The sequence below is a fragment of the Vanrija albida genome, assembly GCF_041260175.1.
Source record: "Vanrija albida strain AlHP1 chromosome Unknown contig_1, whole genome shotgun sequence".
Taxonomy (NCBI): Eukaryota; Fungi; Basidiomycota; class Tremellomycetes; order Trichosporonales; family Trichosporonaceae; genus Vanrija; species Vanrija albida.
Window position 1 is genome coordinate 3,678,373 of NW_027191420.1, and position 27,696 is coordinate 3,706,068.

General features: G+C 63.9%; 10 protein-coding genes across 10 annotated transcripts; 5 read left to right on the forward strand and 5 right to left on the reverse strand.

Annotated features, from left to right (window-relative positions):
* Nucleotides 1-491: 491 nt before the first annotated feature.
* On the forward strand, nt 492-1,250 carry Q8F55_001487 (uncharacterized protein; the record flags this gene model as incomplete). The annotated part of the gene is made up of 1 exon (XM_069350105.1): nt 492-1,250. The coding sequence occupies one exon, from the start codon at nt 492-494 to the stop codon at nt 1,248-1,250; it is 759 nt and encodes a 252-aa protein (XP_069213649.1).
* A 723-nt stretch (nt 1,251-1,973) lies between these two features.
* On the forward strand, nt 1,974-3,170 carry Q8F55_001488 (uncharacterized protein; the record flags this gene model as incomplete). The annotated part of the gene is made up of 2 exons (XM_069350106.1): nt 1,974-3,053; nt 3,099-3,170. The coding sequence occupies 2 exons, from the start codon at nt 1,974-1,976 to the stop codon at nt 3,168-3,170; spliced, it is 1,152 nt and encodes a 383-aa protein (XP_069213650.1).
* A 918-nt stretch (nt 3,171-4,088) lies between these two features.
* Q8F55_001489 (uncharacterized protein) lies at nt 4,089-8,828 on the forward strand (the record flags this gene model as incomplete). The annotated part of the gene is made up of 4 exons (XM_069350107.1): nt 4,089-5,500; nt 6,033-6,125; nt 6,169-6,287; nt 6,325-8,828. 4 exons carry the CDS (start codon nt 4,089-4,091, stop codon nt 8,826-8,828), a joined length of 4,128 nt encoding a protein of 1,375 aa, XP_069213651.1.
* A 565-nt stretch (nt 8,829-9,393) lies between these two features.
* Q8F55_001490 (uncharacterized protein) lies at nt 9,394-10,362 on the reverse strand (the record flags this gene model as incomplete). The annotated part of the gene is made up of 1 exon (XM_069350108.1): nt 9,394-10,362. The coding sequence occupies one exon, from the start codon at nt 10,360-10,362 to the stop codon at nt 9,394-9,396; it is 969 nt and encodes a 322-aa protein (XP_069213652.1).
* Nucleotides 10,363-11,325: 963 nt separating this feature from the next.
* On the reverse strand, nt 11,326-12,372 carry Q8F55_001491 (uncharacterized protein; the record flags this gene model as incomplete). Its single annotated transcript, XM_069350109.1, has 1 exon — nt 11,326-12,372. One exon carries the CDS (start codon nt 12,370-12,372, stop codon nt 11,326-11,328), a length of 1,047 nt encoding a protein of 348 aa, XP_069213653.1.
* Nucleotides 12,373-13,577: 1,205 nt separating this feature from the next.
* Q8F55_001492 (uncharacterized protein) lies at nt 13,578-14,732 on the reverse strand (the record flags this gene model as incomplete). Its single annotated transcript, XM_069350110.1, has 1 exon — nt 13,578-14,732. The coding sequence occupies one exon, from the start codon at nt 14,730-14,732 to the stop codon at nt 13,578-13,580; it is 1,155 nt and encodes a 384-aa protein (XP_069213654.1).
* A 1,094-nt stretch (nt 14,733-15,826) lies between these two features.
* Nucleotides 15,827-17,761, forward strand: Q8F55_001493 (uncharacterized protein; the record flags this gene model as incomplete). Its single annotated transcript, XM_069350111.1, has 5 exons — nt 15,827-15,929; nt 15,964-16,139; nt 16,379-16,586; nt 16,631-17,258; nt 17,413-17,761. The coding sequence occupies 5 exons, from the start codon at nt 15,827-15,829 to the stop codon at nt 17,759-17,761; spliced, it is 1,464 nt and encodes a 487-aa protein (XP_069213655.1).
* Nucleotides 17,762-18,799: 1,038 nt separating this feature from the next.
* On the forward strand, nt 18,800-20,587 carry Q8F55_001494 (uncharacterized protein; the record flags this gene model as incomplete). Its single annotated transcript, XM_069350112.1, has 3 exons — nt 18,800-19,293; nt 19,525-19,954; nt 20,009-20,587. The coding sequence occupies 3 exons, from the start codon at nt 18,800-18,802 to the stop codon at nt 20,585-20,587; spliced, it is 1,503 nt and encodes a 500-aa protein (XP_069213656.1).
* A 793-nt stretch (nt 20,588-21,380) lies between these two features.
* On the reverse strand, nt 21,381-23,043 carry Q8F55_001495 (uncharacterized protein; the record flags this gene model as incomplete). The annotated part of the gene is made up of 2 exons (XM_069350113.1): nt 21,381-22,604; nt 22,660-23,043. The coding sequence occupies 2 exons, from the start codon at nt 23,041-23,043 to the stop codon at nt 21,381-21,383; spliced, it is 1,608 nt and encodes a 535-aa protein (XP_069213657.1).
* A 1,913-nt stretch (nt 23,044-24,956) lies between these two features.
* On the reverse strand, nt 24,957-27,002 carry Q8F55_001496 (uncharacterized protein; the record flags this gene model as incomplete). The annotated part of the gene is made up of 4 exons (XM_069350114.1): nt 24,957-25,322; nt 25,375-25,700; nt 25,751-26,034; nt 26,089-27,002. 4 exons carry the CDS (start codon nt 27,000-27,002, stop codon nt 24,957-24,959), a joined length of 1,890 nt encoding a protein of 629 aa, XP_069213658.1.
* Between the last annotated feature and the right edge of the window lie 694 nt (nt 27,003-27,696).

Here is a 27,696-nt window from a genome sequence, read left to right on the forward strand (position 1 = left end):
AAGTACCTGAATCTGAGAAAGCCTGACTTCGTAGACAAGATGAAGCCCTGTCCCCGAAGCGTTCATGAGCACAATCGGCAGAGCGGGAACCTGACCAGGACGGTGCCGGAGGAGCCGGGCGAGCCCGACGCGGCCCAAACGAACTGCCAGGAGACAAGGGGCCAAAACTTGCATAGTCGTTAGCTGTCAGAGAGGTATCGTGGTGCAAGACGGGAGTGCACCGTGATGCATTGTGATGACGCACAACACACATGGAAATGAAAACAAGCCCACCCCAACAAGCTGGAGTCGCCTGTCTGTCGTTCTCACGGCCCATCTTTTGTTAGACTTATAAATGAGGCGAATCCCTTGTCCATGCACTCGCCCTCTCCGTTCAGTGAGAGTGGGGGGATACGGCACAGCCGTTGCCCTCCTGTTGCGCGTACAAATATCCACCGCACACATCCCCTGTTCAAGTTGCACTTCTCCCAAACATTCCTCTCCGCGCCACAATGGTCCCCGGTGCCACCTCCGCTCTTGTCCTCGAGGACACCGACAACCCCATGACCTCGGCGCCGCTTCAGAGCGACCCCTTCGCAATCCGAGAGGAGCCCGCTTCGGTCTCCTACACCGCCTACTGGCCCATGGTCCGCGGTGCCAACGGCGAGCGCAGCCTCTTCGTCGCCACGGTCCCGCGCTCCCTCTCACTCAGCCACACCGTCACCCCGGCTGTCGACAAGTACGGGGTTCCCCGGCCGTCGGCCGCCCTCATGGAGCTCGTCAAGTCCCTCAATCTCGCACTACAGTCTTGGGCCAACGTCCTTGCTTTGAGCGACTACGACAGGACCCCGAAGTTCCAACTCAGGAGGGAAATGGCCGAGGAGCTCGCTTCCAAGATTCTCTATGCCAAGACGTCGCTCCACCAACTGGAGTACACCCTCAAGGCATTGGCCATCGTTCCCCGCACCGGACCTGAGTCGCGCCGGGCCTTCCTTCGCGCCGTGGCCATTGCTACCTGCGGTCATAGCGGGAAGCGCACTTCCAACGGCGCTCCCCTTCCCCTCCACCAGGCGTACTCCGACGGAGGCTATGCTGTCGGTCAGGGTGTGATCAAGGCTCTTGAAATCGACGAGCAGCTTGCAGTATCAGTCATCTACTACTCCTTTGTCTCGCGTGACCTCCATACCCTCATCAACAACTGCAACCCCGTCGTCAAGAGGAGGCCGATTATTACCACCCTCCTCAGGCAAAATCAAGAGTGCACTGGATGAGGCGGGACGCCCCTTCGAGCTCGCAAGGTTTGATAGCACCATCGAACGCATCACCACGAACAAGCACCGGCTTGCGTGCGGCGTGATGGCGGACGTCGTTGTCGACAACGAGGTCCGTGTGAAGGTAACGCGAGGGAGGAATGCTGCATAGGTAGATCAGCTTGTTCCCAGCGCAAGCACATGTGTTTATGATATGGCATCTGTAGTGAAGTTTATGCCAGTATTCTCCCATTCGCTGCGTGAAGAGGGTGGCAACAATGTGCGGGGCGCGAGGCAGTGATATGCAAGCCGTGCGAGGGTGTTGTTCCCTCCAGTACCTCAACCCGGCTAGTTTCAATCTGAACTCGGTGCGGCAAGATGCACTATGTCCCCTCCAACCATGTGGGCACAATCCAATTCATGCCCGAGCCGTGGAGACTGGTACGATGAGGTGCCGCTTTGACGAGCCTGGGAGCGGCCGACCAACCACTCCATTGTTGACGCTGTCACCCGAGATTTTGACGAGGGAGCGAAGCGTGTTTTCATGCCTCAACCCAGTGATGCTAGTCGGGGCGAGCAGAGGGTGGTATTTAGATGGCGCAGGTACTCCCATCATCATCATCACCATCATCATCATCATCATCTCCACCGCCGCTGCCTCCACATCCCCTCCTCTCATCTTGCCAGCACTTCATCCACTCCACTCCACCTGACGCCGAGTCAGCTGTCTCTTCAACAAAAGCCATGCCGCCGGTCCGCAACAAGCCCACCTGGCGTATCCTCCAGCTGCGTTTCTCTCGCAAAGACGACCCCGATGAACCGCAGCCCCATACGGAACCAATCCAGCCTCCGCCCGTGGTCCGTACGGAGCCAGTCCAGCCTGTACCGGTGGGCCGTAAGGAGCCAGTCCAGCCTGCGCCGCTGCCCCCTGCGAAGCCCGGCAATCAACGCACCTCCACCCAGACCTACACACTTCCGCCCGCCATCCAGGACAATGGTCTAGTCGCTAACCGTATCTACACCATGCCTCTTCCGAAGAGCCCTCGAGCCAACCCGGCCCGGGCGACTGGCAACGTCCCTCACCCCTGCAACCATTCGGCACCCCCGCTCTCGACGCCCAACTACTTCGATCGGTCCGAGCCTCCCCTTCCTATCGACCTCATCTTCGCCCTGCCTTGTTGGCCCCCTTCTACCGAAGACGCCGAGGTTCATCTCCACCGCGCAGCTGTGCCGCCTCTCACTCTTGCCGACGTACATGCCCACATGCCCGCCTCGTATCAGCTCCTCCTGTTTAACCTCCGTTCTGACCTCAAGACCTGGTTCGACGAGCTTGACGACCTGGCCGCGAAGACGAGTAACTATCCCTTGGCCCTCGGGATTCTCGGCAGCGTGACGATGATGATGGAGAGGCTGGGCTGGATTGAGGAAGTTTGCAAGCAGATCAGGGAGCGCAATGAAAAGATCCGCCAGGCCATCGCCGCCGCCATCGATGGGGAGGACCCAAGCAGCCCGCGCGCACGTATTTACGATACGCCCAGCAAGTTGAACGAGATGGCACTTTCCACCCCCATCCCGGAAGTGTACCACGACCTTGAGCCCGTCATCGCGGAGCGGCTCGTTCTTCCCGGTTTTCTGTTGAATGGGGTGGCCGATCTATGTGAGGAGCTTCACCGCACCGTCAGGGGAGCACCTGAGGAGCTCCTTTCGGAGACGCATGTCAAGGAAAGACACTTCATGATGGAGAACGTCAACGCGCTCTTCAACCACATCCACGACTGGGCCTACCCACTGAAGGACCGTCTTCTCCTGGTTCAGATGTGCGACGTGAGTTTGGCCAGGAATACAGGTCATCGGCTAATACATGTGCAGGTCACGGACGAAGATGTCACCGATTTCCGCAACAATCTTGAAGCAAAGAAGGCTCTTCAGGCAGCTGCTTGAGCTAATTCGAATCAACCGAACTGTATCACGACAACCCGCCACGCCACATACCCATCACGCTCCGTCGCTTAGTACCCATTCCTCGATTTTCTGTATTTTTGTTGCATTTACTCCCAACCCACCGAACTACCCGCCTGGTGCTTTCAAAGCTCTAACAGGGGGATAAATGCTTTCATGTGAACGAGAATGAAAGTTTTACCAGATTGTAAGCTGAATGCGTCAATGGTTGAGCAGACTTCGATGTGATGGTGGGTGGTTTGTGCGGGGGCAATGCGTCCAGAACTGAGTGGTGAAAACCCCACCGTCAACATGACTTGCGCTCTCCACACTCCGCCCTCTGGACACGCGAAGATCGACAAGATGCCGACAATCCTTCCTCTCGTCTACCCACTAGAAGATGCGGGATCCACCTCCCGTCCGCTCCTCCGCTCCTTTGACCCATTATTGTGCACACAGAGCGACACCGAGATGTGCGCCCATCAAGAGCTCCTCTATTGTGGACGCGTTCGGCTCATGATGGCTCCCGTTTTTCGTATCGCCTACTCTGCTTAGGCCCCGCCATCAGCTCCGAGGGATGAGAAACACCCCCACGCTATCTGCACAATGGCGGATTGTGTGGAGAAGTCACGGGTGTGTCGAGAACACTTGGCCCGTGCGCTATTGATGTGGATGACAAAGGCGCCACCGACTCCCTGTCATCCCACTCGGCGGCTTGAACAGCGTGACAGTGATGAAGTTGGATGAGACTACAAAACTTGAGGTGTGCTCGCGGTTGGAGCTCTCCAACCTCTCATCCCCACTTCTCACCTCGCAAACCCACGCATCACCTCGTGTACTACTCCTCACCTCGTAACCCAACACCACACCTCGCACACCTATCCGCAACTTTAATCTGCCACTCCTCATACCTATAGCACCATGGGCAACGTTCACTCGACGATGCCCCAACTTCCGCCCCAGTACCGCCCTCTCATCCCCACGGAACTCATTAACCCCCTGTTCTTCGACAACCCCGACCACATTCCCGGCATCCGGAAGACTGGAGCGCGCTCTCTCACGACGACAAACCCGGCCGTTGGCACGCCGCATCCTATCAAGTCGTCCACCCTAGGGCCGAAGGGAACGTACGCCGTCCGGTTCCCGTGGTGGCGGGAGACGGTCCAGCACCTCCAGTCAAACTTTCCCGTCTTCGTCGATCTGACTGGGCTCGGGGCGGCGGAGTGGCTGGCTGTGGCAGGCAGGACGAACGCGGAGCAAATCATCACCGATTTCAACCACCTCACCGGCCTCGCCCAGGCGCTTCTCGACTCCCTAGAGACCTTGAAGACCGTCTTGAGGGATAAACACGGCGCAGACCCAGACTCCTCTCTCCTCGCCCAGCTTGTCTCTCGCCAGGACTACTGGATGGACATGGTAACGGACTACAAGGACTGGAGGTGGCAAGAAGACCATGTCATTAGACCTCGGACCACCCCGATGCGCGTGATTTCGGAGGAGTCCCGGGACACCCAGTCCCAGTGCGACGCGGGACCGAAGTCGCACCTCAATCGCTGTGACCCCCTCCACTCCGACATCCTCCAGGGAATCGACGCCAGCCTTTGCTACGGCCAGCTGGAGGTGCTCTGCGAACAGATCATGTACGTGACCGCGCTCGCTCAAGCCATCATGGAGATGGAGCTGGACCTCAGTCGAGTCCCAATCGAGCGCGTGTACGACAAGGCCAGGGCCGTGCGCGAGCAGAATGAGCGGACCAGGCTTGGCATGGCGGCGAGGCAACGGCGTCTGTTCCCTCCCCCAACTGTCCCAAACAACAGTCTCAGCGACATATCACCTGTGATCGGTCCCTCTCACCCCTCCGGGCCATCCAACGGCCGCACTGCTCCACCTCCCCCACCGGCACCAGCACCGATCCTCCCCACCATCCCCGCCCTCCCGGTCATCCAACACCCAGTGAACACAGACCTCCCCCAGTGCCCCCCGGAAGCGTGGGCTGCCACCCCGAAACTTAGCCACTTCCTGGAAGACTGGGAACCTTCCGAGCCAGGAGACGGCGAGCCGGACGAGTACGGCCGGCGCTCGCGCAAGGCCCACCCAGTCTCCAAGCGCGACTGCGAGTACTCCCGTCGCCAGTTTGTTGCATACCGCCTCGTCTTGGTCGAGTTCCTCCGCGTCCGGGGAGGCGAGCTGTACCACAACCTCATCGAGAGCTCGCACGACCAAGTGTTGTTCAATGCTGCGTATGCGTGGAAGCAGGTCATCGACAGCATGGTCGAGCCGTACATGCTTTTGCTGTGCTACATCAGCTACGACAAGGAGAAGCTCCACCCGTTGTACGTGGAGGCCTAGGGGACACCTAGAAGGGTGGGGAGAAGGTCTAGGTAATGTACGTGTTCATAGTGTTTAAGATCAGCCTGGCAAGGCATATGTATGAATAATGTCTGTCTCCACTTCCAACACCCATGGTTCGCCATCGATCCCAACCTTGACAAGTGAGCTAGCTGGCCCCAGAGACTGCAGTAAAAGGCGCTCCGGTTTGTTTACCCTTGTCGACGACAACGCGGGGCAGATGTAAGCATGCATACATACCTACAATGCACCGCCGAAAGGGCATTGCCACCGCCGTCGCTCCATTGTTTGGTTCCTTGCCAGCTGCCTCCGCCGACGACTCCGATTCTTGACAAGGTGTTGAAGGCAACCTTATACAGAAACGGTGCGAGAAAGTGGCCCAGATGCATGGAACACCAGCGACACGTCCCATCACTGGGGCAAACATTGGGTGCAAGGCTGCTCGGGGGGAGTATATCTAGCCGGCCCATCACCGGATCTTCCTTCATCACCACTCAACACCTGACGGCGACACAGCCCAACCTCAAGCTTCACCCTTGGTCCAGTGCTATCGCAAGTGACCAAGGGAGCCCAGGTTGAGCTCTTCTCTCCTCACGTGTCCTTCTCGAGGTGAGTGCCCCCTTGCCACACACCACAGTGCGCTAACCTACAGCACAGCACCCCTCTTTTCTACCTTCACAATGCCCATCGAACGTCGCCTCACCCCTCTCAAGCTGGTGATCCCGCCTGCAGAATCCTCGCCTCCCCCTGTCCCAAGGGTGCCCTCGGCATGTGAGTTCTCATCCATAAGACATATCTGACGACCCAGTCTTTGAGGACGCGCCGTGGGGTGAGCAGAATCTCGAGCACCGTATCCTCCGCACGACCCCGCAGGACGTGGTCGAGGCTGGCAATGCCGCCCAGACCCGTCGCCAGATGAAGATTAGGGCCCGCACTGGTAGGTTCGCGTCCGACCGCCGACAGCTGACCATCGAAGAGTACACCCCATCTGCTACCGAGGATGTGGCGAGTGATGGTGGCGAACAGGAGGAGGCGGCAATCACCCCTACCCTCGACAACCTTGAACTCGTCTCGCCACCCGCTGCATCCTACGGTCCCTATAGCGACCCGGAGCCACTCCCCATCACTTCGATCTCCCCCACTCGACTTTCACCCAACGAGGCCACAGGCTTTCCCCTTGTCCGGAGCCGCCGTATCAGCCAGAAAATGAGCGAGATCGCCGACTGTTGGCGTGAGGCAGCCGGTCGCCCGCTCATGCTCTTCTCCAAGAAGACCCCAGCCCAGGCAACATTCAAGGACGAAGTCGAGGTGGACGCTGCAGTCTCCGTGGCCGGAAACTGGGGCGCGAACAGCGAGCGCACTTGGGCGTCGGAGGAGAGCGACGACTGCAAGGGAGACAGCATCTCCGTCGCAGGCCGCGAGGTCACCCCGCCATCCTCAGTCATCAACGTGGCGCTTGAGAGCCCAACCGAGGAGGCGGAAGACCTTGGCGAGGTTCCCCCGCCCTGGGGCTTCTCCCCGCCCCTCGCCGCAGACTGGGTCGAGTACAACGACTTCGACATCAACCTCACCTCGCCGAACCCACGTCCCGCCGTCGTCGTCGCCAGGTGGGCCTCAGACGCCGGTCTGCACCTTCCCGTGACCCCCACCACACAGTCCTCAAGCGACAAGCCTGCCAGCGATGACCGCCCAGTTGAGACCAGCGGACGCATCAAGAAGCCACTCAAGAAGCTGCTGAGCCTTCGTGGCTCGCTGCGCTTCAAGTCCGTCACCAAGCGCTTCAGCATCATTGAGGCTATCAGTGGTGCGGGAGCTGGGGAGCCTGACAACGCAGTGGACTCGGATGCTGGAGTGCCCGACTCGATGGTCCTCTCCGAGCTGTCCTTTGGCACCCAACCGCCCGAGCACTATCGCAGCATGGCCGGTATGCTGTCTGCCATGACCGCAGAGCAGCCAAGCGAGGGACCAAGCACCCCGCCCAGCCCTCAAACCCCGGCCGACGTGCAGCCCACGGCTGCACCCGACATTCCAAACGACACTGCCAATACTCCTCCGCCACAATTCTACCACATCCCCGGCCCCGGCCCCGTCGCCCACCTGCAACTCGAAGTCATGTTCGCCACTGAGCCGGGAATGTACCCGGCGCCGCACGCCTCGTCGCTCACCATCGACCTGTCCAACACGCCGAACTGGCTCAACCCGTCGCCTGAGCGCACCGTCAACGGCGTCGCACAGGTGTGGGAGGACCTCCTCACGAGCTTCTCGCAGCTCCGCGGCGAAACCGTGCGCCGGGCCTACATCCCCTTGGACGAGCTGGAGCCGCCCTCGCCAGACACAGCTGCGGACGAGGGCACCGAGCCCCCGACGCCACTGGAGTCGGAGGACGCCCCGGCGCCCCGCCTGACCCGCCGCCTCAGCTGCCGTGCCATGTCCACCCTCGCCTCGCCGACTACTCCGGTTACGCCGGGCCTGAGTGACTCGCCCTCCACCGACGCTGAGGACAAGTCGTTTGGCGAGGAGTCGCTTCCGACTCCCACTGCTATTGACCGCCCTCTGACTGAGATTACCTGGCGCGTTCTGTTCCACCACCCGCAGCAGGTTCGCAACACCCGGGCGCGGTCCCCGTTCGAAGCGTCCCTCAGCGACGTCGACGAAGGCGAGTCGGTCCGCTCTTCCCTGCCACCCCGCCCCTCAAACCCCCTTCCAACATGGTTCGACGCTGAGAGCAATGGGAGCGAGGCCTCCTCTCCCTCGGTGCTGTGGAACGACTTGCCCGCCGAGCAGACCCCAGTCGTGACCCCTGGCCCCGAGATCCGCCCACCCAAGCCTACGCTCGTGCTCGGGGAGACGGAAGAGCAAGACGCCCCGCTTCAGAACGAGCCTTGGGGTGCTATCACCGCCATGCTCGACACCTTTGCCCACTTCGCGTTCGAGGCCCAGATTGCCGACACGCGCCTCGTCGAAATGGCTCATGGACTCCAGCCGTTCTACCTCGCCACCGCGGCCAACCCCGCCGCCGACCGCATCGTGTTCCTCGCGCTCATCACGTCGCTCGCCACGACCATCATCGCGTCGTTCCCGCGCAGCAGCTTCGCTGGGCGGGAGGGAAAGCGTCTGCTCGGCGCGCTCAACCAGTTTGTGGCCACGATCAACGCCCTCTGCAGGCCGTTCACCGACTGCCACGGCATCATCGAGCACCTCAACACGCGCCGCATCTCCAAGCTCCACAACATGGGCAGAAAGGTCCGCATCATCGGCCCTACCATGCGCCTGAGCGACTTTATGGCCGGTGTTGAGGCCGAGGCCAACTAATTTGAAGACATTCGGACGGTGGCGGCGACGCCGCTCCGCATGTCTTGCCCTCCTCGAGGTTTCCATTCTAGCATTTTCTCATAGACCTTCTCATCGTGCCCGCCGCTCCGCCATGTTTGCGACCAGTCGCTCGCGTTCATCTCGCTCCGTATACCAGATAGTACCAGTGTTTGTAGTTCTCTCCGTTAACGACCACTTTATGAAATTATTAAACTGTGCATCCTCCGATGTTTGTGGCAGATCCAGTGACACCTCGGAGCGTCGTGGAGACGCCAGCTGCGATGGCCACGGCGACGGCCAGTGAGACCGGAGAGACTGGACCCCCAAGTCTGACAGTACGGCCCTTGCCCTCGCCCCAGTGGAACCCATTACCAAGGCTGCATCGGTGTTGTCAAGGGTGCCCCGACGGCCGAGGTAGCCCGAATCCTGGAGGGTCACCTCGGCGTCGGCCGCATCCGCTCCATCGTCCACGCCATCGACCCCAAGTCACACTCCGGCTCCATACCATGCTCCATCACATGCTCGACATCTATTCCATGAACTGTGTACATACAACGAGGATGCTCTAATGCTCTATGATATTGATTCCGCTCAGTCCCGCCTCAAGCCCCCGCCCCAGCTCAGCCAGCACGCGGGCGAGCCCGCGCACCAGACCGCGGAGCTCGCGGCGCTCGTCGGCCCCCGGCAGTCTCCGCACCCAGGCATACAGCTCGCGCCTCAGGACGGCGAGGTACGCCGTACGCTGGGCCGCGAGCGCCGCCAGCGTGTTGGGCGGCAGGGTTTGCCGCGTGGTCCCCGCCTCAATCTCGGTCATGAGGAGGTCGAGGCGGACGTACGTCGCTGCCAGTGCCGAGACGGAATCCAGTGCCGCCCGCGCGGCGGACAGACTAGCGAGCGTACTGGGCGGCTGGGGGCGCGGCGGGCCCGGCCGGATAGCGGACAGGGGCCGCGCATACGGGTGGTGGTGGCACTGCAGCGCCGGCGGCGTGTCGTAGGAGGGATACAATGGCTTGTTGAGGAGCACGGGCAGGGCGGCGGGAGGGGTCGGGGGTGTCTCGGGGTCGAGGGACGAGTGCGACGAGGTAGGCGACGTGGCGGCCGAGCTCGAGGCCGATGTCGCGGCGCTCACTGGGGCCTCGACGCGCGCCTCGAAGCGCACGCCCGAGTCGACGCGGCTCTTGCCCACGCCGCGCGTGGGTCCGCGCCGCTGCAGCCCAAGCGGGGAGCGGGACGGAGGTGGCGGGGCAGCCCGGGCGCGCTCCTCCGCCTCCCAGCGCAGCACCTCGCGCCGCACGCCGTCGAGGTACATCGGCAGCTGGGTGAGCGTGGCGACGACGTCGATCGCCGAGCGGGGCGCGTACGGCACGAGCGGGACGCGGACCGTGAGGCTGCGGCTCCCTCCCGGCGACGGGACGCGGATGGCCAGCGTCGTGGCGGGTGGCGGCGGCCTCGGCGGGGGTGTCGCCGCGCTGCTGGGCGGAGGGGTCGGCGTCGGGGCCGGCGTGATATTTTCAACGGGTTCCGGGGTGGTCATAGGGTGTAGGTGTGCAGCGAGGCCAAGATTCTAGATTCTAGATAGGCACGACGAGCATCCGCTGCGTACTTATCACGAGGCCACGCTCCTCGGACAGCACCGGCCGCCGCCGGGAACTCTCGTCGCCAAAACGCCACAGGCGCCACGCACCGTCCAAACAGAGCCAGAGCCCACGTTCTGCCCCGATATCGATAGGGCGCGTGATAAGCTGCGCGCGGGGCCGTCGGGCTGGTCGGGCGGGCGGGCGGGCGGCGAGGCCAGGGGCGGCGAGGCCAGCAGACAGGGGGTTGGCCAGCGTGCCCTGCCGGCCGCTGCCGAGCGATCGAACCCGATGCATCACACCTGCCTGCCTCGTAGATCCCGACCTCCCCCCGTGCCAGTGCTGGCTTGAAATGACCGATGGGACGACGGGCCGCCGCGCAGACGGCTGCATGCACGCGTCGCACGCGTGCGGTCGTCACCATGCCGTCAGGTCCCGGCAGGCGCGGCGCGTCGCGTCGGCGCGCTTCGCGGCCCGCCCACTGCGTGCTCGTGCGACCCCCCCACGCGGCTCCCACAGTGTCGGCCCTCCCCTCCTTGCAGGCCGCTCTCCGTCCGGTCGCTCCCCGTCCCCCGCTCCGACTGACGAGCGGGACTCGGCGACCGCCCGCGAGCGAGCGGGCGGGCGTGTAAGTATGCGACGCGGGCCGGGCGCCGACACATCCGCAACCACCGTGCTCCTGCTCCGTTCGCTGCCTCCAGCCACAGCCCCAGTGAAGCTTTTGACGGTCCCACATTGCTCCTACCACCCCCAGCCCCACAAGCCCAACCATACTCTACAGTATATGCATACAAGTGTTACACCATGATGTCTGCCGCCCGGCCCGTCTGCCCTGCCATGTCCCCATGCCATCGCCCACGCCGTCCCCATCCCCCTACACATCACCCTGCGGTATGACCCGCGCCGCGCCCGCGGCCCCCGGCTCAGGTATACTCGAGCCGCACGCCGTCGAGCTGCGTCTCGAACGGCGCACACAGCGCCTCGACGCACTTGACGAGCCCGTCGACGCCCTCGTTCAGGCGCGTCTGGTAGAACACACTCTCGGGGCAACTCTCGCGGAACGTGTACACGCGCTCGCGGAGCAGCAGAAGAAACGCGGCCCGGTAGCACGCCTTGCGCTCGGTATCTGCTGCGCGCTCCTTCTCCCTCTCGTCGTCCGAGTCGTCCGAGTCGACCGGGTCGTGGTGCGGCACCTCGCGCATGCCCCCGCGCGGCCCATACATCTTGTACGTGTACGTCGGGGCGCACATGGTCGTGTCGTACATCCGCAGCCGGATGCACAGGTCGTCGAGCCAGCTCGCCATCTGGCGCAGGGTGTGCAGCTTGGCGAGCAGCTTGTCGCGCGAGCGCGGGCTCGACAGCGCCACCGGCCTTGGCGCCGGCCGCGGCGTCGGCAGCGGCGGGATGATGGACGGGCTCATCGGCGACAGGGGGAACCCGAGCTCGACGGCGGGGTGTGGGATCCCCCGCTCCTCGTTCCACTTGCGCGCGCGCTCCTTCCGGTTCGCGGTCTGCACCTCGCTCTCCCAGCGCTGGAGCTCGAACCCGACGGCAGAGAGCGTCTCAGCCAGCTCCATGTGCAGCGTGCGGACGAGCCCCGGCGGCCGCGCCTTGGGGTTGATGTAGTCGGCCGTCGGGAGGCGCACTCTCGCGACGATGGTCTCGCTCTCTGCGTGGTCGGTCCACGTGTGAGTCGAGAGGAAGACGAGGCCCCCGGGGACATGGGGCACCTTGGGCTGGCTCTCGACGGGCGCAGGCTCAGCCGGGACAGAGAGCGAGGGGTGGACATTGTGCGAGCGCGGCCGCCGGGGGAACGGGCGCGGCAGAGGCTCGGGGAGCAGCGTGCTCGAGAGGGCCGAGTAGCTGAGGTTGAGCGGCGGGGGCGGGTGCTTTGGCGGCGGAGCCTTGCCTGTTCCCGGCGTCGGCGTCGGCGTAGGCACGTCGGTCGCGGGCATGGGCATGCCAGTCATGATAGATGTCGCAAACCCTCGCCGCCGGGGACGAGGGGATTCTTATGGTGGCGTGGCTGGCTGAGGCGCCGCTCGGGCCGCTCGCGAGGCGGCCGTGCGGACATGACTAGGCCTGCTTCGGTGTGGGAGGCCACGGGGACATGGCGGCTTGCGAGGATGAGATGCGTTGCGTTGCGTGCTGCTTCGGGGACAATGGAGCGCGCGATGCGCTCGATCAGCCGCCGACGCCATGGATCCGCGCACAATGCTCTGCGCTGTTTGATGCGCGCCACAAAGTGAGCAGCGAGATGAGCAAGTGGTCAACGGAGGGAGGGGAGGGAGGGTTTACATAACCGCAGGTCCTTGGGCCTTTTATTGTTTGTCCTGTCTCGTCTGTTGTGTCGGCGGCCCCATCCTCGGCGTGACCACCTCCCCCCCTCCCCCTCCTGACGTCCACGTCCGCCGCCGCCGCCGCGTCCATCCCCGGTGCCCCGTCTTCCCCTGTGCTGCCCTTGCCCCCTGGACGGCGCCGCGCCACGCCTGCGCCGCATCGGACGTCATCCCCCGACCGAAACAACAACATCGGCCGAGGGCGGGGTCGCGCTCACGCACGCCCGGTATCTCCCGCTCATTGTCTTCTCGACTCTACACCATCGCTCATGTAGCCTGCCTGACCATGGCTCAAGCACAAGCACCAGCACCGACGCCGACCATGGCAGCAGCACCACCCGACCCAGCCCCAGCCCCAGCACCGCCCAGCGCCGCCATCCCGCTCCCGCGCCGCGCCGACCGCAGCCGCTCGCGCTCGCGCACCCGTGCCATTCCTATGCCGTCGCGCGCGCGCTGGGCTGACGACGGCGGCGCCGCCGAGGGCATCGACTCGGGCGTAGTCGACATCGAGGACGTACGCCCACATACTAGCCCCGAGGGCAAGGTGTGCACCGGCACCTGCGGGAACCGCGGCAAGCCCGGCCACTGCGGGTACGAGGGGGAGCCGGTGGCCGCGACGACGACGGGGGGAACGGAGAATAAGGAATAGACGTGGGTACGCCGCGTGTGCAGCGCTGACGCCAGGCTATTGTACCCATATGCCATGTGTTGTGTTCGCGGGCCGCTGGCGGAGACAGGCGGCGCTCGCCGCCGCGCCGACACCTCCGCTCCACGCAGTCAGTCTCACGCCCTCCAGTCCGCCCCCGCCCGCCAGCTTCAGACATACATTCCAACTACTACCCCTCGAGGGCCTGGACGACCTGCGCCCACGGCCGGTCGTTGTACGCGCCCGGGACCTCGCCGTCAAACAGGCTGGCCTGGACGACGCGGTCGCCCTGCTCGCCGCCCCACGGCTGGCGGCCGTGCTGGCTGATGATGTTGTCGTAGACGAGCACGTCGCCACGGTGCCACTTGTGGAGCACGCGGATCTCGTCGGTGATCTGCTCGAGCTTTGCGAGGTGCTCCTCGGCGATGGGCGTCCCGTCGCCATAGTACTGCACGGCAACGGCCTTGTTATCCCAGTTGGCCTTGAGGCGGCGGTAGTACGCCGCGAGGCCGGTGAACAGGGTCGGGAGGCCGGTCGACGGCTGCGTGCGCACGGCCGGCAGCTTGTGCGTCACCTTGAGCGTCGCGTCGTCGAGCCACTCCCACGTCGTGTGCTCGCCCCGCGCGTAGCGCTGCAGCTGCTTCTCGATCTTTGCGCGGCGCGTCGCGTCGTCGTCGCCATCCTCAATATCCTTGCCAAACGCCTGGCGCAGCGTCGACCCGCCGGCGTACTGCGCGTCGACCTTGTACGTCACGGTGCTGAGGATGCCCTTGTCGGTGATCTTCTCGATGAACTCGGGGATCTCGGCCTGGGCGCGGGCAAACAGCTCGAGGCTCGAGCTGATGGGCGTCTCGCCCCCGATGGTCGGCACCTTGTGCCCGTAGAAGAAGATGTACTCTGGCGCGTGCGGCACCTGGGGGCTCTCGTTGTGGTTGTAGATCTCGACCTCCTTGGGGCTCTCGTTGGCCGGCGCGACGTTGGGCGCGAGCAGCGGGCGGTCGACGACAATGCCAATGATCTCGTGCGGGCGGTACCCGAAGGCGTGGGCAAAGGCCGAGAAGTCCTCGGCGTTGTTGATCGGCAGCCCACGGAACAGGAGCGTGCCGTGCGTCGCCAGCAGGCGCGTGAGCGTCTTGTCAGCCTGCAGCTGCTTGACCGTGTCGATCGCCTGCTGGAGGGTGAGCTCGGCCGTCGGGCGCAGCGCGAGCGGCGTGACCGTCCCAACGGCGTGCGGCGCGCCGAGCTCGCGCTGGTTGCTGGCCGGGAGGGCGAACGGCTCGAAGAAGGGCTCGAGCGCCGGCGCGGCGGAGGGAGCGGGCGCGGGGGTGGCGATAGCGGTGGCCATTGTGGGTGCTTGTGAGTGCTTGTGAGCTGCGTTGGGGTGTCGCTCGCTGGCTTTAACAGCCCCGCTGCTGGCCTGCGTCAGTCACCTCATGTAAGCCCCGGAATGCACGACAACAAGAAATGTCGCGATGGCGTGGTGCTGGCGAGAGGCGATGGAAGTCGAACCAAGGTGAAGTATGACGTGATGAGGCGGCCAATGCCGATGGGAACCCGGTCGGCGTCCGCTCGCCCGGTGTCGCTCGTCCTCGTCCCCTGTCCGACCGCCAGCTCCGAGCGCTACAAGCGATAACCGCGGCTCCGGAGGCCATGGCGCAGGTGATGGCGAGCGGGCAAAGCTCAACCCACTTTGACACGGAGATGCTGACGCCGAGCAGATTTTTCGTTGGTCAGCCAGCCAGCGAGCCCCAGAAACGTCCCCACCCCGTGATCCCTCTGGCGCGACATTCGCAACGCGTTGCGTGGCATGCCGGTCCGTGCAGCCTACGTGGCTTACGAGACCTGCAACACGCGAGCGCCGAGCTAGTGGCTGGCTAGCAGCGCGGTGCCTCGAGTCGAGGTTGCTTATCGCCACGAGCTAGCCGCCACCCTCGCCACCCTTTCCACCCCTGGTCCGCATGGCGTGCTCATCCGAATTGATTACTCGCGTGCTCGTTCTGCACCTCCGAGCCAGATCCGGCGAGTGGGTGCGGCGTCGGGCTCACTCCGCCGCCCACGAGCCCACGACCCAGTATCTCGGAGGTGCGGACGCCTTGGCAGGGAGCGGGGGACAGGGAGACGCAGCCCAGTCCCGAAGTCGGTCGGCGCGATGGGATCCCGACCGAACGATCACAACATTGAGGTGGCGCCAAGGTTTCCAATTGTTCTACAGAGCTAGCGGCCGCAGCGAGCCCACGCTCTCATGCACCCCGCGCCGAGCTTGCCAATGCCGCCGCACGCCAGCACGCGGCGGCATGACGTGCCATCTTATCATCGGTCGTGGTGGGTCGGGCGCCCAACCAAGGCCGGCGCATGACTCGGCCGGCTGAGAGATCCCAACGCGATCGAGCATACTTAAGCTCGTTGCCCGGCACGCAGCGAGGCCCATAGCACATCAGCATGTCCGAAAAGCGAGCACACACGCCCGACAACAAGCCCGGGAGCGTCGCCTCTGGCGAGCCCGGGCTCGAGCACCTCCCCGTCGTGGAGAGCGCCCCGGCGCGTAAGTTGCCGACCTTGGCCTGGCTGACGTGCAGCCCGCTTGACTGGCTGGAAGGGCTTCTACCGCTCGACCCTGTTCCAGATCATCATTGTCGGCCTCTGCGCCTTCTCGGCGCCCGGTATCTGGTCAGCGATGAACGGCCTCGGCGTGGGCGGGTCGCAGACGCCAAACTTGGTCAACGCGGCGAATGCGATTCTGTATGCCTTCATGGTGAGTTGGGATCCGGCACGTGGACCACGTGGGGGAGGGCTGCCTGCTCGTGGAGATGCCGGAGATGGCGTTGCATCCACGTGATGCAGGCAGCTGAACGCCTGAACGTGGCGTTGTAGGAGACGGCAGCGCCTCAGCTCTGCGCAGCATGGGCAGCATAGGAGGATAGAGGAGAGCCGAGGGGAGACTTGCCGAGTAGCACAACACGCGCCCACTCCGAGCCCGCGCTCACACCCCAGACCGTCACCTGCTTCGCCGGCCCATGGCTCACCAACATCATCGGCTTCCGGTGGACGCTCGCCCTCGGCTCGGTCGGATACCCGCTGTACGCTGCGGGCCTGTACCACAACAACCGGACGGGCGCGCAGTGGTTTGTCTACTTTGGCAGTGTCATGTGCGGTATCTCTGCCGGCTTCTTCTGGAGTGTCGAGGGCGCCATTGCGACTGGTAAGCTGCACGCCTCCTCCCCCGCACGCACACTCACGCGCCAGGCTACCCCGAGGCGCACAAGCGCGGCCGCTACATCGCCACCTGGTTCAGCTTCCGCAACTTTGGTAACATTATCGGCGGCTCGATCTCGCTCGCGCTCAACCACAAGACGAACCGCCGCGGAAAGGTCGGCTACAAGACGTACCAGGCCTTCATTGCGATCCAGTGCCTCGGCGTCATCTTTGGCGCATTCCTCTCCAATCCTGAGAAGGTGCAGCGCGACGACGGCACAAAGATCGAGGCGCCGCGCGGCATCAAGTGGCGCACAGAGCTGCGCGAGATGTGGAAGCTGCTCAAGTCGCGCCACATCATCCTGCTCACCCCCCTCTTCTGGTACTTTGGCTGGATTCAGGCCTACCCCGGCACCTACCTCGCCACGTACTTTACCGTGCGGAGCCGTGCGCTGGCCTCGTTTCTCTCGGCCGTGGTCTGCACGCTGTCCACGTGGCTCGCGGGCTCGCTCGTCGACCTCCCGTGGGCCAAGAAGCGCCAGACGCGTGCCATCACGACGTTCATCTTCATCGCCCTTGTCAACTCGGGCACGTGGATCTGGGCAGTCTACATCCAGAACGAGTACCGCCACACCAAGCCCACCCTCGACTGGGGCAACCTGAGCGCGTTTGGCCGCGGGTGAGTGCGCGTGGGCAGGATGGAGACGGCGTACGCGTCTGTGGAAAGGGAGGGCAGGGCGGGTGTCGAGACCGAGCCGTATCAGCCGCTAGGAGCCGGCCCACCTGTCCCTTGCAGGCGTTTCGCCCTTGTTGTTCCGCGCTAACCTGCCCAGCTTTGGCGTCTACATGTTTGAGCGCATCACCTTTGCCCTGGTCGAAAACTACGTCTACTGGTGCATCTCCAACCTGTCCGACTCGCCCGGCGACGCGATCCGCTACTCGTCGTTGCTGCGTGGCATCGAGACGGCAGGAGTGGCTGTGGGCTTTGGTGTCCAGGCCGTGCCCACAGCCCTCATTGCCACTGCGAGCATCAACTGCGGCTTGTGGTTCCTGTCGCTTCCGTTCAGCTTTTACGCCACGGTGCAGGTCGTGCGCAAGTTCAACGAGCTCGAAAGGGAAAGGCAAGCAAAGGTTGCCGGAACGGATGCCGCGAGCGCCGACGACCGGGACAGTCGTGCTTAGAGACGCGGCAGCCACATGTCGTAAGGGTTTTATTGCTGGGCACTCGAGCGCTTGCAGTGGATATGCATGTGGTCGGGTGAACACTATTGCTTTCCGCCAGGGGTAGAAAAAAGGGGCCGGAGCAGAGCAGTGGTTGCCACGGTAGTCTCGACTACTAACAGGCACGGGGGGGAGGGGGAGGCATTGGGCAGGCAAGGCAAGCACGAGGTGGGCGGGAGCGATCTGGGTCGTGAGGAGACCGGCGGCGGGCAGCGCGGTTCCCAGGAAGTTGTGGCTGCTGCCTCTGCCCTTCTGGTGTTACATGCCTCCAGGAATGCAAAGCCGTCGCAAGGGATAGCTTGGCTAGGAGTCGGGCAAGCAGAGGCAGGCATGCAGAGAGACAGAGGGCACGCCGAGCCGCGGCAATGTATGTAGGGGAAGCAGGGTGCCGAGGTTGCACGTTTGAGGTTTGTTGCTGTTAGGCACTTGGCGAGGCACTGCGAGGGAGCGAGAGAGAGGCAGGACGGAGGCGGGCAAGGAGCAACAGAGCAAGCACGACAACAGCCTGCCGTTGTCCTTGTTGCTGAGACGACGGTCACTGTCTCACACGCAACAGGAGCGATATGGCATGCATGCACAAGCTGTGCTCGTAGTGCGATCCCCTCCCCCCCGCTCCTCTTCAACAGCGAACCGTACTCACTGTTGCATTCATCCTCGACATCACTCTTATCCTCTTGCTCAACATCGACACCGTCGTCGTCATCTCGCCTCTCCCCTAACTCGCTTAACCTCTTCTACCTATTCCCTGTAAAGCACGTTTGCCTCGCGTCTTTACGAGAGCCAAACCAACAAAGGAGCCGTAGGGTTGTGTTTCATCGTCGCAGTGTGTGTGGTGGGAACGTCGAGGCCTCGACCAAAAGACCGACCAACACGCGTCACTCTCCGCAGCAAAGCAAAGCAAAGCACAGCAAGCATACCACCGCCCACAACGCCCACGCCCTCGTCCTTGTCGTCGCACGCATCTCCACTCAACACTGCACACATCCCCAACACGACAAAATGTCCCCCGTGAGCCCAAGTTACCGCTACCGCCTGCTCCCAGGCGGCCCGTGGCGCGACCAGACAAACACCTGGTCGCGGCGGAGGGTGGTCGTCACCATCGGCGCGGCAGTGTTCGTCCTCGGCCTCGCGGCCCACTGGTTTGTCGCGCCCGACGCCGTCAAGAGCCTGTGGGAGTCGTCGACTGGCAGCAGCTCCAAGGGCAGCGCCGACCCCGCGTCGGCGAGCGGGCCATTGTACCCCGGCGGGCCGATGTACCCCGGCGACCCCGGCGTGCAGTCGTACCCCGACACGTTCTACGACGTCCCGGAGCCTACCACGACGTTCTCCGAGGAACACGACTGGCCTGCACCGCACCACACGATCGCTGCCGAGAAGACGGCACCGACGGATACCAAGAATCACGCGCACGACCACGAGATCACCGACCTGGGTGACATCGCCGACCAGCGGTACAAGATTGGCTTCAAGTCGTTCGAGGAGGGCGACAAGATGTGAGTGGCTTTGGGGGGCTGGCCAGGGGGGGGGGGGCAAAAGGCTGGGCTTAAGTCCGGTCGAGGGGTGGGTGGTGGCGATATGTCCGGCGAGGATAGGGGTGGGCGGGCGGGCAACGTCTTGCTCGCCCCACAAGGCGGTGGGAGGCGTCACAGATCTCCGCAGTGAGAGGAGTGGCGAGGGGCAGATTGGCGCGAGTCACAGCCCCAGCACGCCGCTGACACGCACAGGTTCTTCAAACGCCTGCACGACTTTGCGCTGCGCATGCCGTACTCGCTCCAGCCGGCGCTCCTCGCCTCGCTGCACGCACACCTGCCGCCCGCGCACAGCAACCTGCTGCCGGCGCCCGAGAACCCGCCAGAGCCGCCCCAGGACCCGGCGATGGTGTCGTACAAGAACATCTTCCAGACTGACTTCAAGGAGCCCGGCGAGCTCACGCAGAAGTGGCGAGACATGAATGCGCCCGATGGCTGGACGCTCGACTGGTACGACGACGCGCGGTCCGAGGCGTGGGTGCGCGACGTGTTCGCACCGGCTGAGGAGATCGAGGGCGGCGGCGTCTGGTGGGCCTACGACTACTTCACCCGTGGCGTCCTCAAGGCCGATCTGCTGCGCTACCTGCTCCCGCTCGTAAAGGGCGGCGTGTATGCCGATGTTGACGTGAGTTGAGCTGGTGCTGCGCCTCTCGATCTCGATCAGAGCTGACCCCCGCAGACCAAGCCCATCCGGCGTATCGAAGAATGGGGCCACCTCGACGTCGACGTCCTCGACATTGAGCAGACCGACGGGCCCGACTGGCACGACAAGATGGCGACCAACGCAGCCATCATGGTCGGCTTCGAGACCGACGTGCACGAGAAGGAGGGTTGGTTCCACTACTGGCCGCGCCCGGTCGGCGTGTGCCAGTGGGCGCTGGCCAGCGCGCCCAGCCACCCTATCATGCTCGAGGTCGTCCGGCGCGTGGTCAACGGCACGCACTTTGTGCAGGAGCACGAGAAGCGCGCCGAGCGCGAAGGGCACGCCGAGCGCGACGCCGCGCTCTCCGTCATCGAGTGGACGGGCCCCGGCGCGTTCAGCGACGCAGTCTTCGCCTACCTCCTCGCGCGGTACGACGTCTCGTGGCACCACGTGCGTGGGCTCCGGCGGCCGCTGCGTGTCGGCGATGTGCTCATCCTGCCGATCACGGCGTTTGCGTCGGGCGGCGAGGGCGACTTTGAGGACGAGGGCCCAGAGTCGCCCCAGGCGCTCCTGCAGCACTTCTTGCGCGGCGGCTGGAAGAGCGACGGACAGTAGGGGCGCGGCGTCGCGTCGTTGATAGAGTGTAGATCGGGTTGTAATGTACCTGCTTTCTTGTGCAACTTGAGTTGAGTGAGCTGGTTGGCGCGATGGCGGCGGACGTCCCCGTCGTTGCCTTCAGGTAGTCACGTGGCGCTCCCCGCGCCACTGAGACATTGAGGCAGCCATGCAGCCATGAATAGACGAGCACGCCGACAAAGGCGACGAGACGAGCTCGAGATCCATGCATTCCGCCCCCCGCATCCCCCAGAGATGCTGCCCGCTGCGCCTACCCGGGGCCCAAGACGAGACAGCCAAAAGGCCGAGTAGTGGAGGCCGAGCAGGCCGACGAGGCTAGTGGCCTTGTCGGCTGCGTCCGGCAATCTACCCCCCGAGGCCGAGCAGGTGCAGGTGCTAATGTGCGACATTTGGATCGATGCGCTCGACGCTCCTGAACTTGTCATGTCATGTGCGCGTGTGTGGAGGCTAGGTGTGTGCGGATGCGTGTGTGCGAGTTGGCCGGGCTGCGTTCGGTGGCAGCAGGAGGCCAGGTCGAGTACCCCCCACCCCGGGTCCCCTCGACCCCCGCCCCGCACGCACCCCCCCCCCCCCCGCCACAGTGGAGAACGAGAAACACCCCCCCCCCCCCCCCATCCCACCACACCGTGAGTCGACAAGTGTGCATGTGCAGACCTGCTGGCCATGTCTATGTACGACTACAAAATGATCGATGGCCAGGAGGGGGCTGCAGCCAATGCCGCGGGCCGCCCGTCCTGCCACCCTGTCTTCACCGTGAACGTTGATGTGGTCGTTACCGCCTGCCCCAGTTGTTACCGTTGTTGTTGTTGTCCCAGCTGTTGCCGTTGTTGTTGTTGTCCCAGTTGTTGCCCTGGTTGTTGTTGTCCTGGTTCCAGTTGTTGCCCTGGTCGCCGCCGTTGTTGTTGTTGTTGTTGTCGGCAGGAGGGGCGGCGTTCCAGTTGTTGCCAGAGTTCTGGTTACCGCCGCCGCCACCACCACAGAGCTGCTCGTACGAGTACTTGTGCTGGGTGGGGTCCTGGGGGATCCAGCCGTTGGCGAGCGAGTCCTTGTAGCTCCACTCGGCGCTGTTCTCCGTCTTCCAGCACCAGAAGGTCCAGCCGGCGCCGAAGCGCTCGAAAGTCTGGGTCTGGACGTCGAAGAAGCGGCGGAGGAAGTCGCCGTAGTTGTCGGTACCGAGGTTCTGGGCGCCAATAGCCAGCGACCACTCGGCGGCCATGACGGGCTTGTTGGCGTTGCTGAAGAGGCCGGCAGAGTCGCACACGCGCTGGATCTGGCCCTGCCAGTTGAGCGCCTGCACGGCTGGGTCGAACGCGTGGTAGTAGTGCGTGTCGATGATGAGGTTCTGGTCGCCGTTGTTGTCGCCGTTCCAGTAGGACGGGGTCATGAAGGCGTCGTGGAGGATGACGGTGATGGTGCCGTCGGCCTGGCGGACGGCCTGGGTGGCCCGGTTGTGGAAGTCGCGGAGGGCATTGATGAGGTTGCCGCCCTTGAAGCCGGCGGGCTCGTTGAGCAGGAAGATGGCAGTCACCGTCTGGCGGTACTGGGGCTGCGTGTACTTGTCGGCAATCTGCTTGATGACCTGGACCGTGTGGTCGACGTAGGACTGGCTGTTGGGCCAGTTCATCTCACCGGCACGGCCAGAGTTGTCAAAGCCATTCTGCGAACCAGGAGCACCGTGCAGGTCAATGAGCACCTGGATGTTGTGTGTCTGGGCCCAGCCAATGGCCTTGTCGAGGTACTCCTGCGCACCGGTAATGTACGGCTCGTCGCCGTACTGGGCAAACGACCAGGTGCCGACGGGGATACGGACCGAGTTGAGGCCGGCCGCCGCGATCTGGCGGAAGTCGTCCTCGGTGATCCACGAGTCCCAGTGCTGACGGAGGAGCTGCGTGGCGCGGCCCTTCTCCTGGTTGGCACCCCAGGTGTACTCGTCGTGCACGCCGCCACCGACCTGCGAGAACAATGAGGGGGTGATCCACTGCTCGAGAACGAGCCACTGTGAATAAGGGTCAGCCAGATCCACGCAGATTTCCAAGTGCACGGGGACTCACGCCACCAAGGTTGACACCGCGCAGCTTGTCAGTCTTGGGCCGTGGCTTGGCCGAGAGGTCGGTGCCCGTGTTGGGGTTGGAGGTCGAGGCGGCCGGCGAGCTCGACGTCGTCGTCTTGGGCTTGGGCACGTACGTGTTGGTGTAGTCGTTCCACGCCTCGTTGTCCTCCCAGCTGCCTCCGCCGCCGCGGCCACCACCGGTGGTCTCGGCGGCCTTGGTGCCGGTCGGGAGGGCAGTGTACGTGTCCCACTTGTGGGCGTTGGGGAGGTTGTGGTACCGCTTGGGTGCAATGTGGTGGGTGAGGACAGGAGCCGCCGCGCTCAGCTGGGAGAGGCTGAGGAGGGAGAGCGAGAGAATTGTTGCGGCCTGCGCAATGGGGCTCATCGTGGGCTGTTGGGGTGGGGGTTGGGGGGGTGCGAGAGATTATGAGGTGGGGGAGGGGAGTGTACTATCTACGTGCTGCAATACCAGTTGCAGAAACGAGGGTGCGCAAGCCTGTTGCGGTAACCAGCCAGTGGTGTTATAGTAGAAGAGGAGGGGAGGAGGAGGAGGAGGAGATGTGTAGGTTGAGTGATGCCCGCATTGTGTCTAGCACGGTCGCACTTAAGTACGGGCATGTGCATTGCTTGCCTGCTCTGCCTGCCAAGGAGCGTGCGAGCAGTCGCGCCAGGAGTCGCGCCAGGTGCACGCCTGGCGCACTTTGGTGCACTACGCCACCGGGTCTGCCAAGAAGACGGTCGCGTCCCGTCCAATGCAACATGGGACAGGGCATAATGGCATTAGACGCTGGCGGGGGTCATTGTGCCACTTCCTGGAGCGTGCCCGGGCAGAACTGACTCCCTCCTCCAAGGGTCACCCGGGCAACAAAGCCGCATATTCCAAGTCTACATTCCCTGCTGAATCGTTCATCAGACGACGCGCTAGGCCCTGGTAAAAAGATGAACTCAGGGGCAGAGACAATGTCTCGCAGCGTGCTTGCTGGCCGGTGCGGAGCAGGAGCCGCGGGGTGCGAAATAATGCTACCACCCAGGGGCAGGGGGAGGCAGCCCCCCTGCCAGCTGCGCCATGATGGCGGGCCGGCTTGGCTCTCTCGGCCTGCTTGCCTCCCAGCTCAGCCAGGTGGGCACCAACCAGGCTGCATGCACTGCAGCGGGCAGCCAAGAAACGACGCCACTGCATACGCGCTCGCTGCGGGTGAATCCAGCCAACCTGAGCTTGGCTTGCTCCTGCATCTCGCGTGCTGCATGCATCCATGCACCGCGCACGAGGTGACTGCCCTCCCTCCCCCTACATTGCAGCCTCTAGCGCGGCCCACAACCTCGGGCAGACGCCGTGCATTGGTTCACTAGTGACGACGATGAGCTGCGAGGAACAGCGCTACGGCGCTACGGCCGGGTTTCTTGTCTCTCGGGCACGCCGCCGCCGCCGCCGCATGCATCTACTCGCACCTGGCTGGCCACGCACACCGGCGCATATCTCAATCGGCGCTTCTGCGCGGCATCTTGTCGCCTGCAGACGACGTCACTCGTCCACAGAACAGAACATCCACCGCCGTGCCGCCTCCCGCAGCGGGAACATGGTGTGGCCACCGACGTCTCTATCGACGCGATACAAATGCTATTAACGTGGACGGGGCAGCCCGTCGTCCGCGGCCCGATGGCGCTGGGCGCCTCACACAAGCCAGCCATGCATGTGGCGCTTGATGGCGTCGAGCCGCCGCGCAGCGCGGCCACTGCAGCTTCCCACGCTACATGACCGTTCTTCGGCAATGTTCTGCGCCGTCGTGTCGTACAGTGGCCTGCACAATGCCGCCCGCAGCTGCCTTACGCCAGTGGCGTCGGTCCGGAGAAACCGCACATTGTGTGACGCACCTCGAGGATCAGACTACACAGGCCAGAGCTGCGAGTGTGCCGCCGCCGGTGTTCGGTAACCAGAGACGCCAGGCTGCTCCAGGCTCCAGACCGCCTCTACGGCCAGGATGAATGCACACTGGGCGCCGCCACTCGCGTAAGATTGAGAGCGCTAGTCGCTGGAGCATAGCCGCCGGGCTAGGTGGGGGGCCCGAGTGGGGCAGCGTCGAGGAACGCGTCGCCGATGGACGAGATTGCTGCTCGGTGATGAACATTACTTGGGCAGGACCAAAGTCACGCGACGGTAGACGACGACGCAATCCCCGGGGCCCACCTCTCTATTCTCGGCATCCGACAGTGTGCTTAACCATATTCATCGACAGACGGATCGCCGTACATGCCTTTGCTCCTGCACCCCGGCGCGGAGATTACACTACTTAAAAACAACTAGGCGTACTGTGCGTCGTCCCTGTCGAAGCGGCTCTTGCTGGTGAGCGGCGGGATGGGGGCGGGGCGCGAGAAGCACAGGTACTTCTTGATCATGTAGGGGAGCCAGGTGCCGGTCTGGTACTTCATGTACTCCTTTGTGGGGACGCTAAAGACCTCGTCGAGCTCCTCAAGCGTGAGCGCCTTGGTCTCTGGCACCCAGAGGAAGATCCAGATCAGGGCCAGCACGTTCATGCCCGCGTAAAAGCAGAAGGCACCCACGGGGCCCATGGCACCCTTCATGCGGGGGAACGTAAGGCCGAGAACACCGGCAAAGATGAGGTTGATGAAGACGGCAAAGGCCATGCCCTGCTCACGCTGGATGGTCTGCGGCAGATTGTCAGTGGCGGTTCTGGGCTGGGTTGCTGTGGCGACTCACGGGGAACACCTCGGCACCGTACATGAAACACACGGGGCCCTCACCGACCGAGTAGAAGGCCGTAAAGATGTAGATGAAGGTGGCGGCGAGGCCGAGACGCGTGGTGCCGACGGGGAGGAGGAAGACGAGGCCAGTGGCGAGCAGGAAGATGGCCATGCCGGGGAAGGTGGCGAGGAGGAGGGCGCGGCGGCCGAACGTGTCGATCGTGAAGACAGCAGGGATGGCAAAGGCAAAGTTGAGCGCGCCGAAGCCAAGCGAGGCGTAGAGCGCCTGCGTGTCGGTCGAGCCCGACTCTTTGAACACGGTCGACGAGTAGAACGAGATGACTGGGGGCGGGTGTGAGCTAAGCTTAGTGGCACTACCACGCCCGACTCACTGTTGATGCCACACATCTGCTGGGCAAGCATGACGGTGCTGGCCGCGAGGTTGGCGCGGCGGATACGGGGCACGCGGAAGCAGTCGAGGAGACGGGTGATGTAGCCCGCACCCTGGGCCTCGGACTTCTCCTCCTCGTACAGGACGTGCGAGTAGTAGAGGTCACGGGCGGCGATGATGTCGTTGAGACGGAGCTTCTTCATGGAAGTGAGCGCCTCGGTGTAGCGGCCCTTCTTCATGAGCCAACGGGGCGACTCGGGCGAGAAGAAGATGAGGAGAGCGAGGCTGGGGGGTGTTAGGGTTGGCACTGGTGGCAGGTGGCACTTGAGGCCGACTCACGGAAGCGCGGGGATGAAGGCCGAACCGAGCTGCAGACGCCAGGCGATGCGGCCAACGTCCTTCACGACGACATTCGCGGCGAATCCAAGGAAGATACCAAAGCAGACCCAGAGCTGCCAGCCCATGGTGAGCGCGCCACGGATGGGGGTGGGCGCCATCTCGGCGGCGTAGATCGGGACGGTCGCGGCCTTGGCGCCGATTCCGATGCCCATGACGATACGGATGGCGATCATGCTGCCCCAGTTCTTGGCGAAGCCGGACGCGATGGGCGTAGCGATGAGGATGAGGGCCGTGAGGAAGATCTCACCACGGCGGCCGAGGTAGTGGTTGAGCGGGTCGGAGAGCCACACGCCGGGCAGCGCGCCGGCGAGGTAGGGCACCGAGTTGATGATACCAATGATCCACTCGTTCCAGTCTGCGTTCTCTGCGCGCGACCCGTCGGGGTTGGTCGTGGCGATGCCAAACTCCTGGGGGAAGGACAGGTTGGCGCCGTTCGAGCCCGTCTGGTCCCAGCCCTGGCACGCGGCACCGAGCGCGCAGATGAACATGGCAAAGTAGAGCATCTTGGTACCGGCCCACTTGTGCTTCTTCTCGTAGTCGAGCGCGGCGACGTCGGCGTCGCTCAGCTGGGGGATGGCGGCAAAGTTGTCGGGGTCGCGCGCGACGAGCGACGCGCGCGCGAACAGGTCCGGGTCGCTGCCCTCAAAGCCAACGCTCTCGGCCCACGACTTGGCCGACTGGCTCACACTCTCGGGCGAGTAGCGCTGCAGAGGGTTCACGACCTGGAGGTGGCCGACAGCGTGCGAGCCGCGGCGCTGCACGCCGGCCTGCTCGGCGTGCTCGTTGTACGCCTTGAACTCCTTGGGGTTGGCGCCGGCATACTGCTCCTTGGGGTTGGATCCGGTATCGGACATGATTGCTGGTCTTGGGGGGAGGTGCTCCGCTTGCGGCGTGCTCCCGTGCTTTATACGTTTTGCATGTGCTCCACTAGCACCTCGCCTGCACACGACCGAGACACCCCCGCGCCCCACTGGCCCGGCGCGGGGCACACACGCACCCCCCGCTGGGCCGTTACCGCCGGCCCCCGCCAGAGTTTTCCCTTGCACCACCAAGTCAGCTGCGCTCGTGGGGCAACCGAGGCACCGTCTCCCGGCGGCGCTGGAGGGCGGGGCGGCGGCGGGGTGGCCGCAGGCGAGCGACAAGGGTTTTCCAACTGCGGTAGTAGTCGCTGCACTGCGACCCGTGTTGGTTGCCAAGAGGTCGTCGACGAATGGCTGCCGTGCGCAGCGCGAGGTCAGCGGTCGAAAAAGTCTTGGAAGAGGTCTTGGCGCCACAGAGTTGTGGAGCCAGCCGCTCATGGGCCGCATGCTGCCCCGTTGCCCGCCGGCGGCAGCGTGATTCAGGGGGGAGTTGTCAGCTCCCGCCGGCTATGGTCGGGCCATGCGGGTGCAGGTTTGCGACAGCAACAGCCTGGTGTGTAAGACGCACTCGTGTGCATTGAAGACGGCGAGGAAAACGCTGCTCTCGCTCTCGAGCGAGCTGTTATCAACGCCGAGGCTGTCACCAGCATGCAGATCTGGCTGCGCAGATCCTAGCCCCCCGCACGAG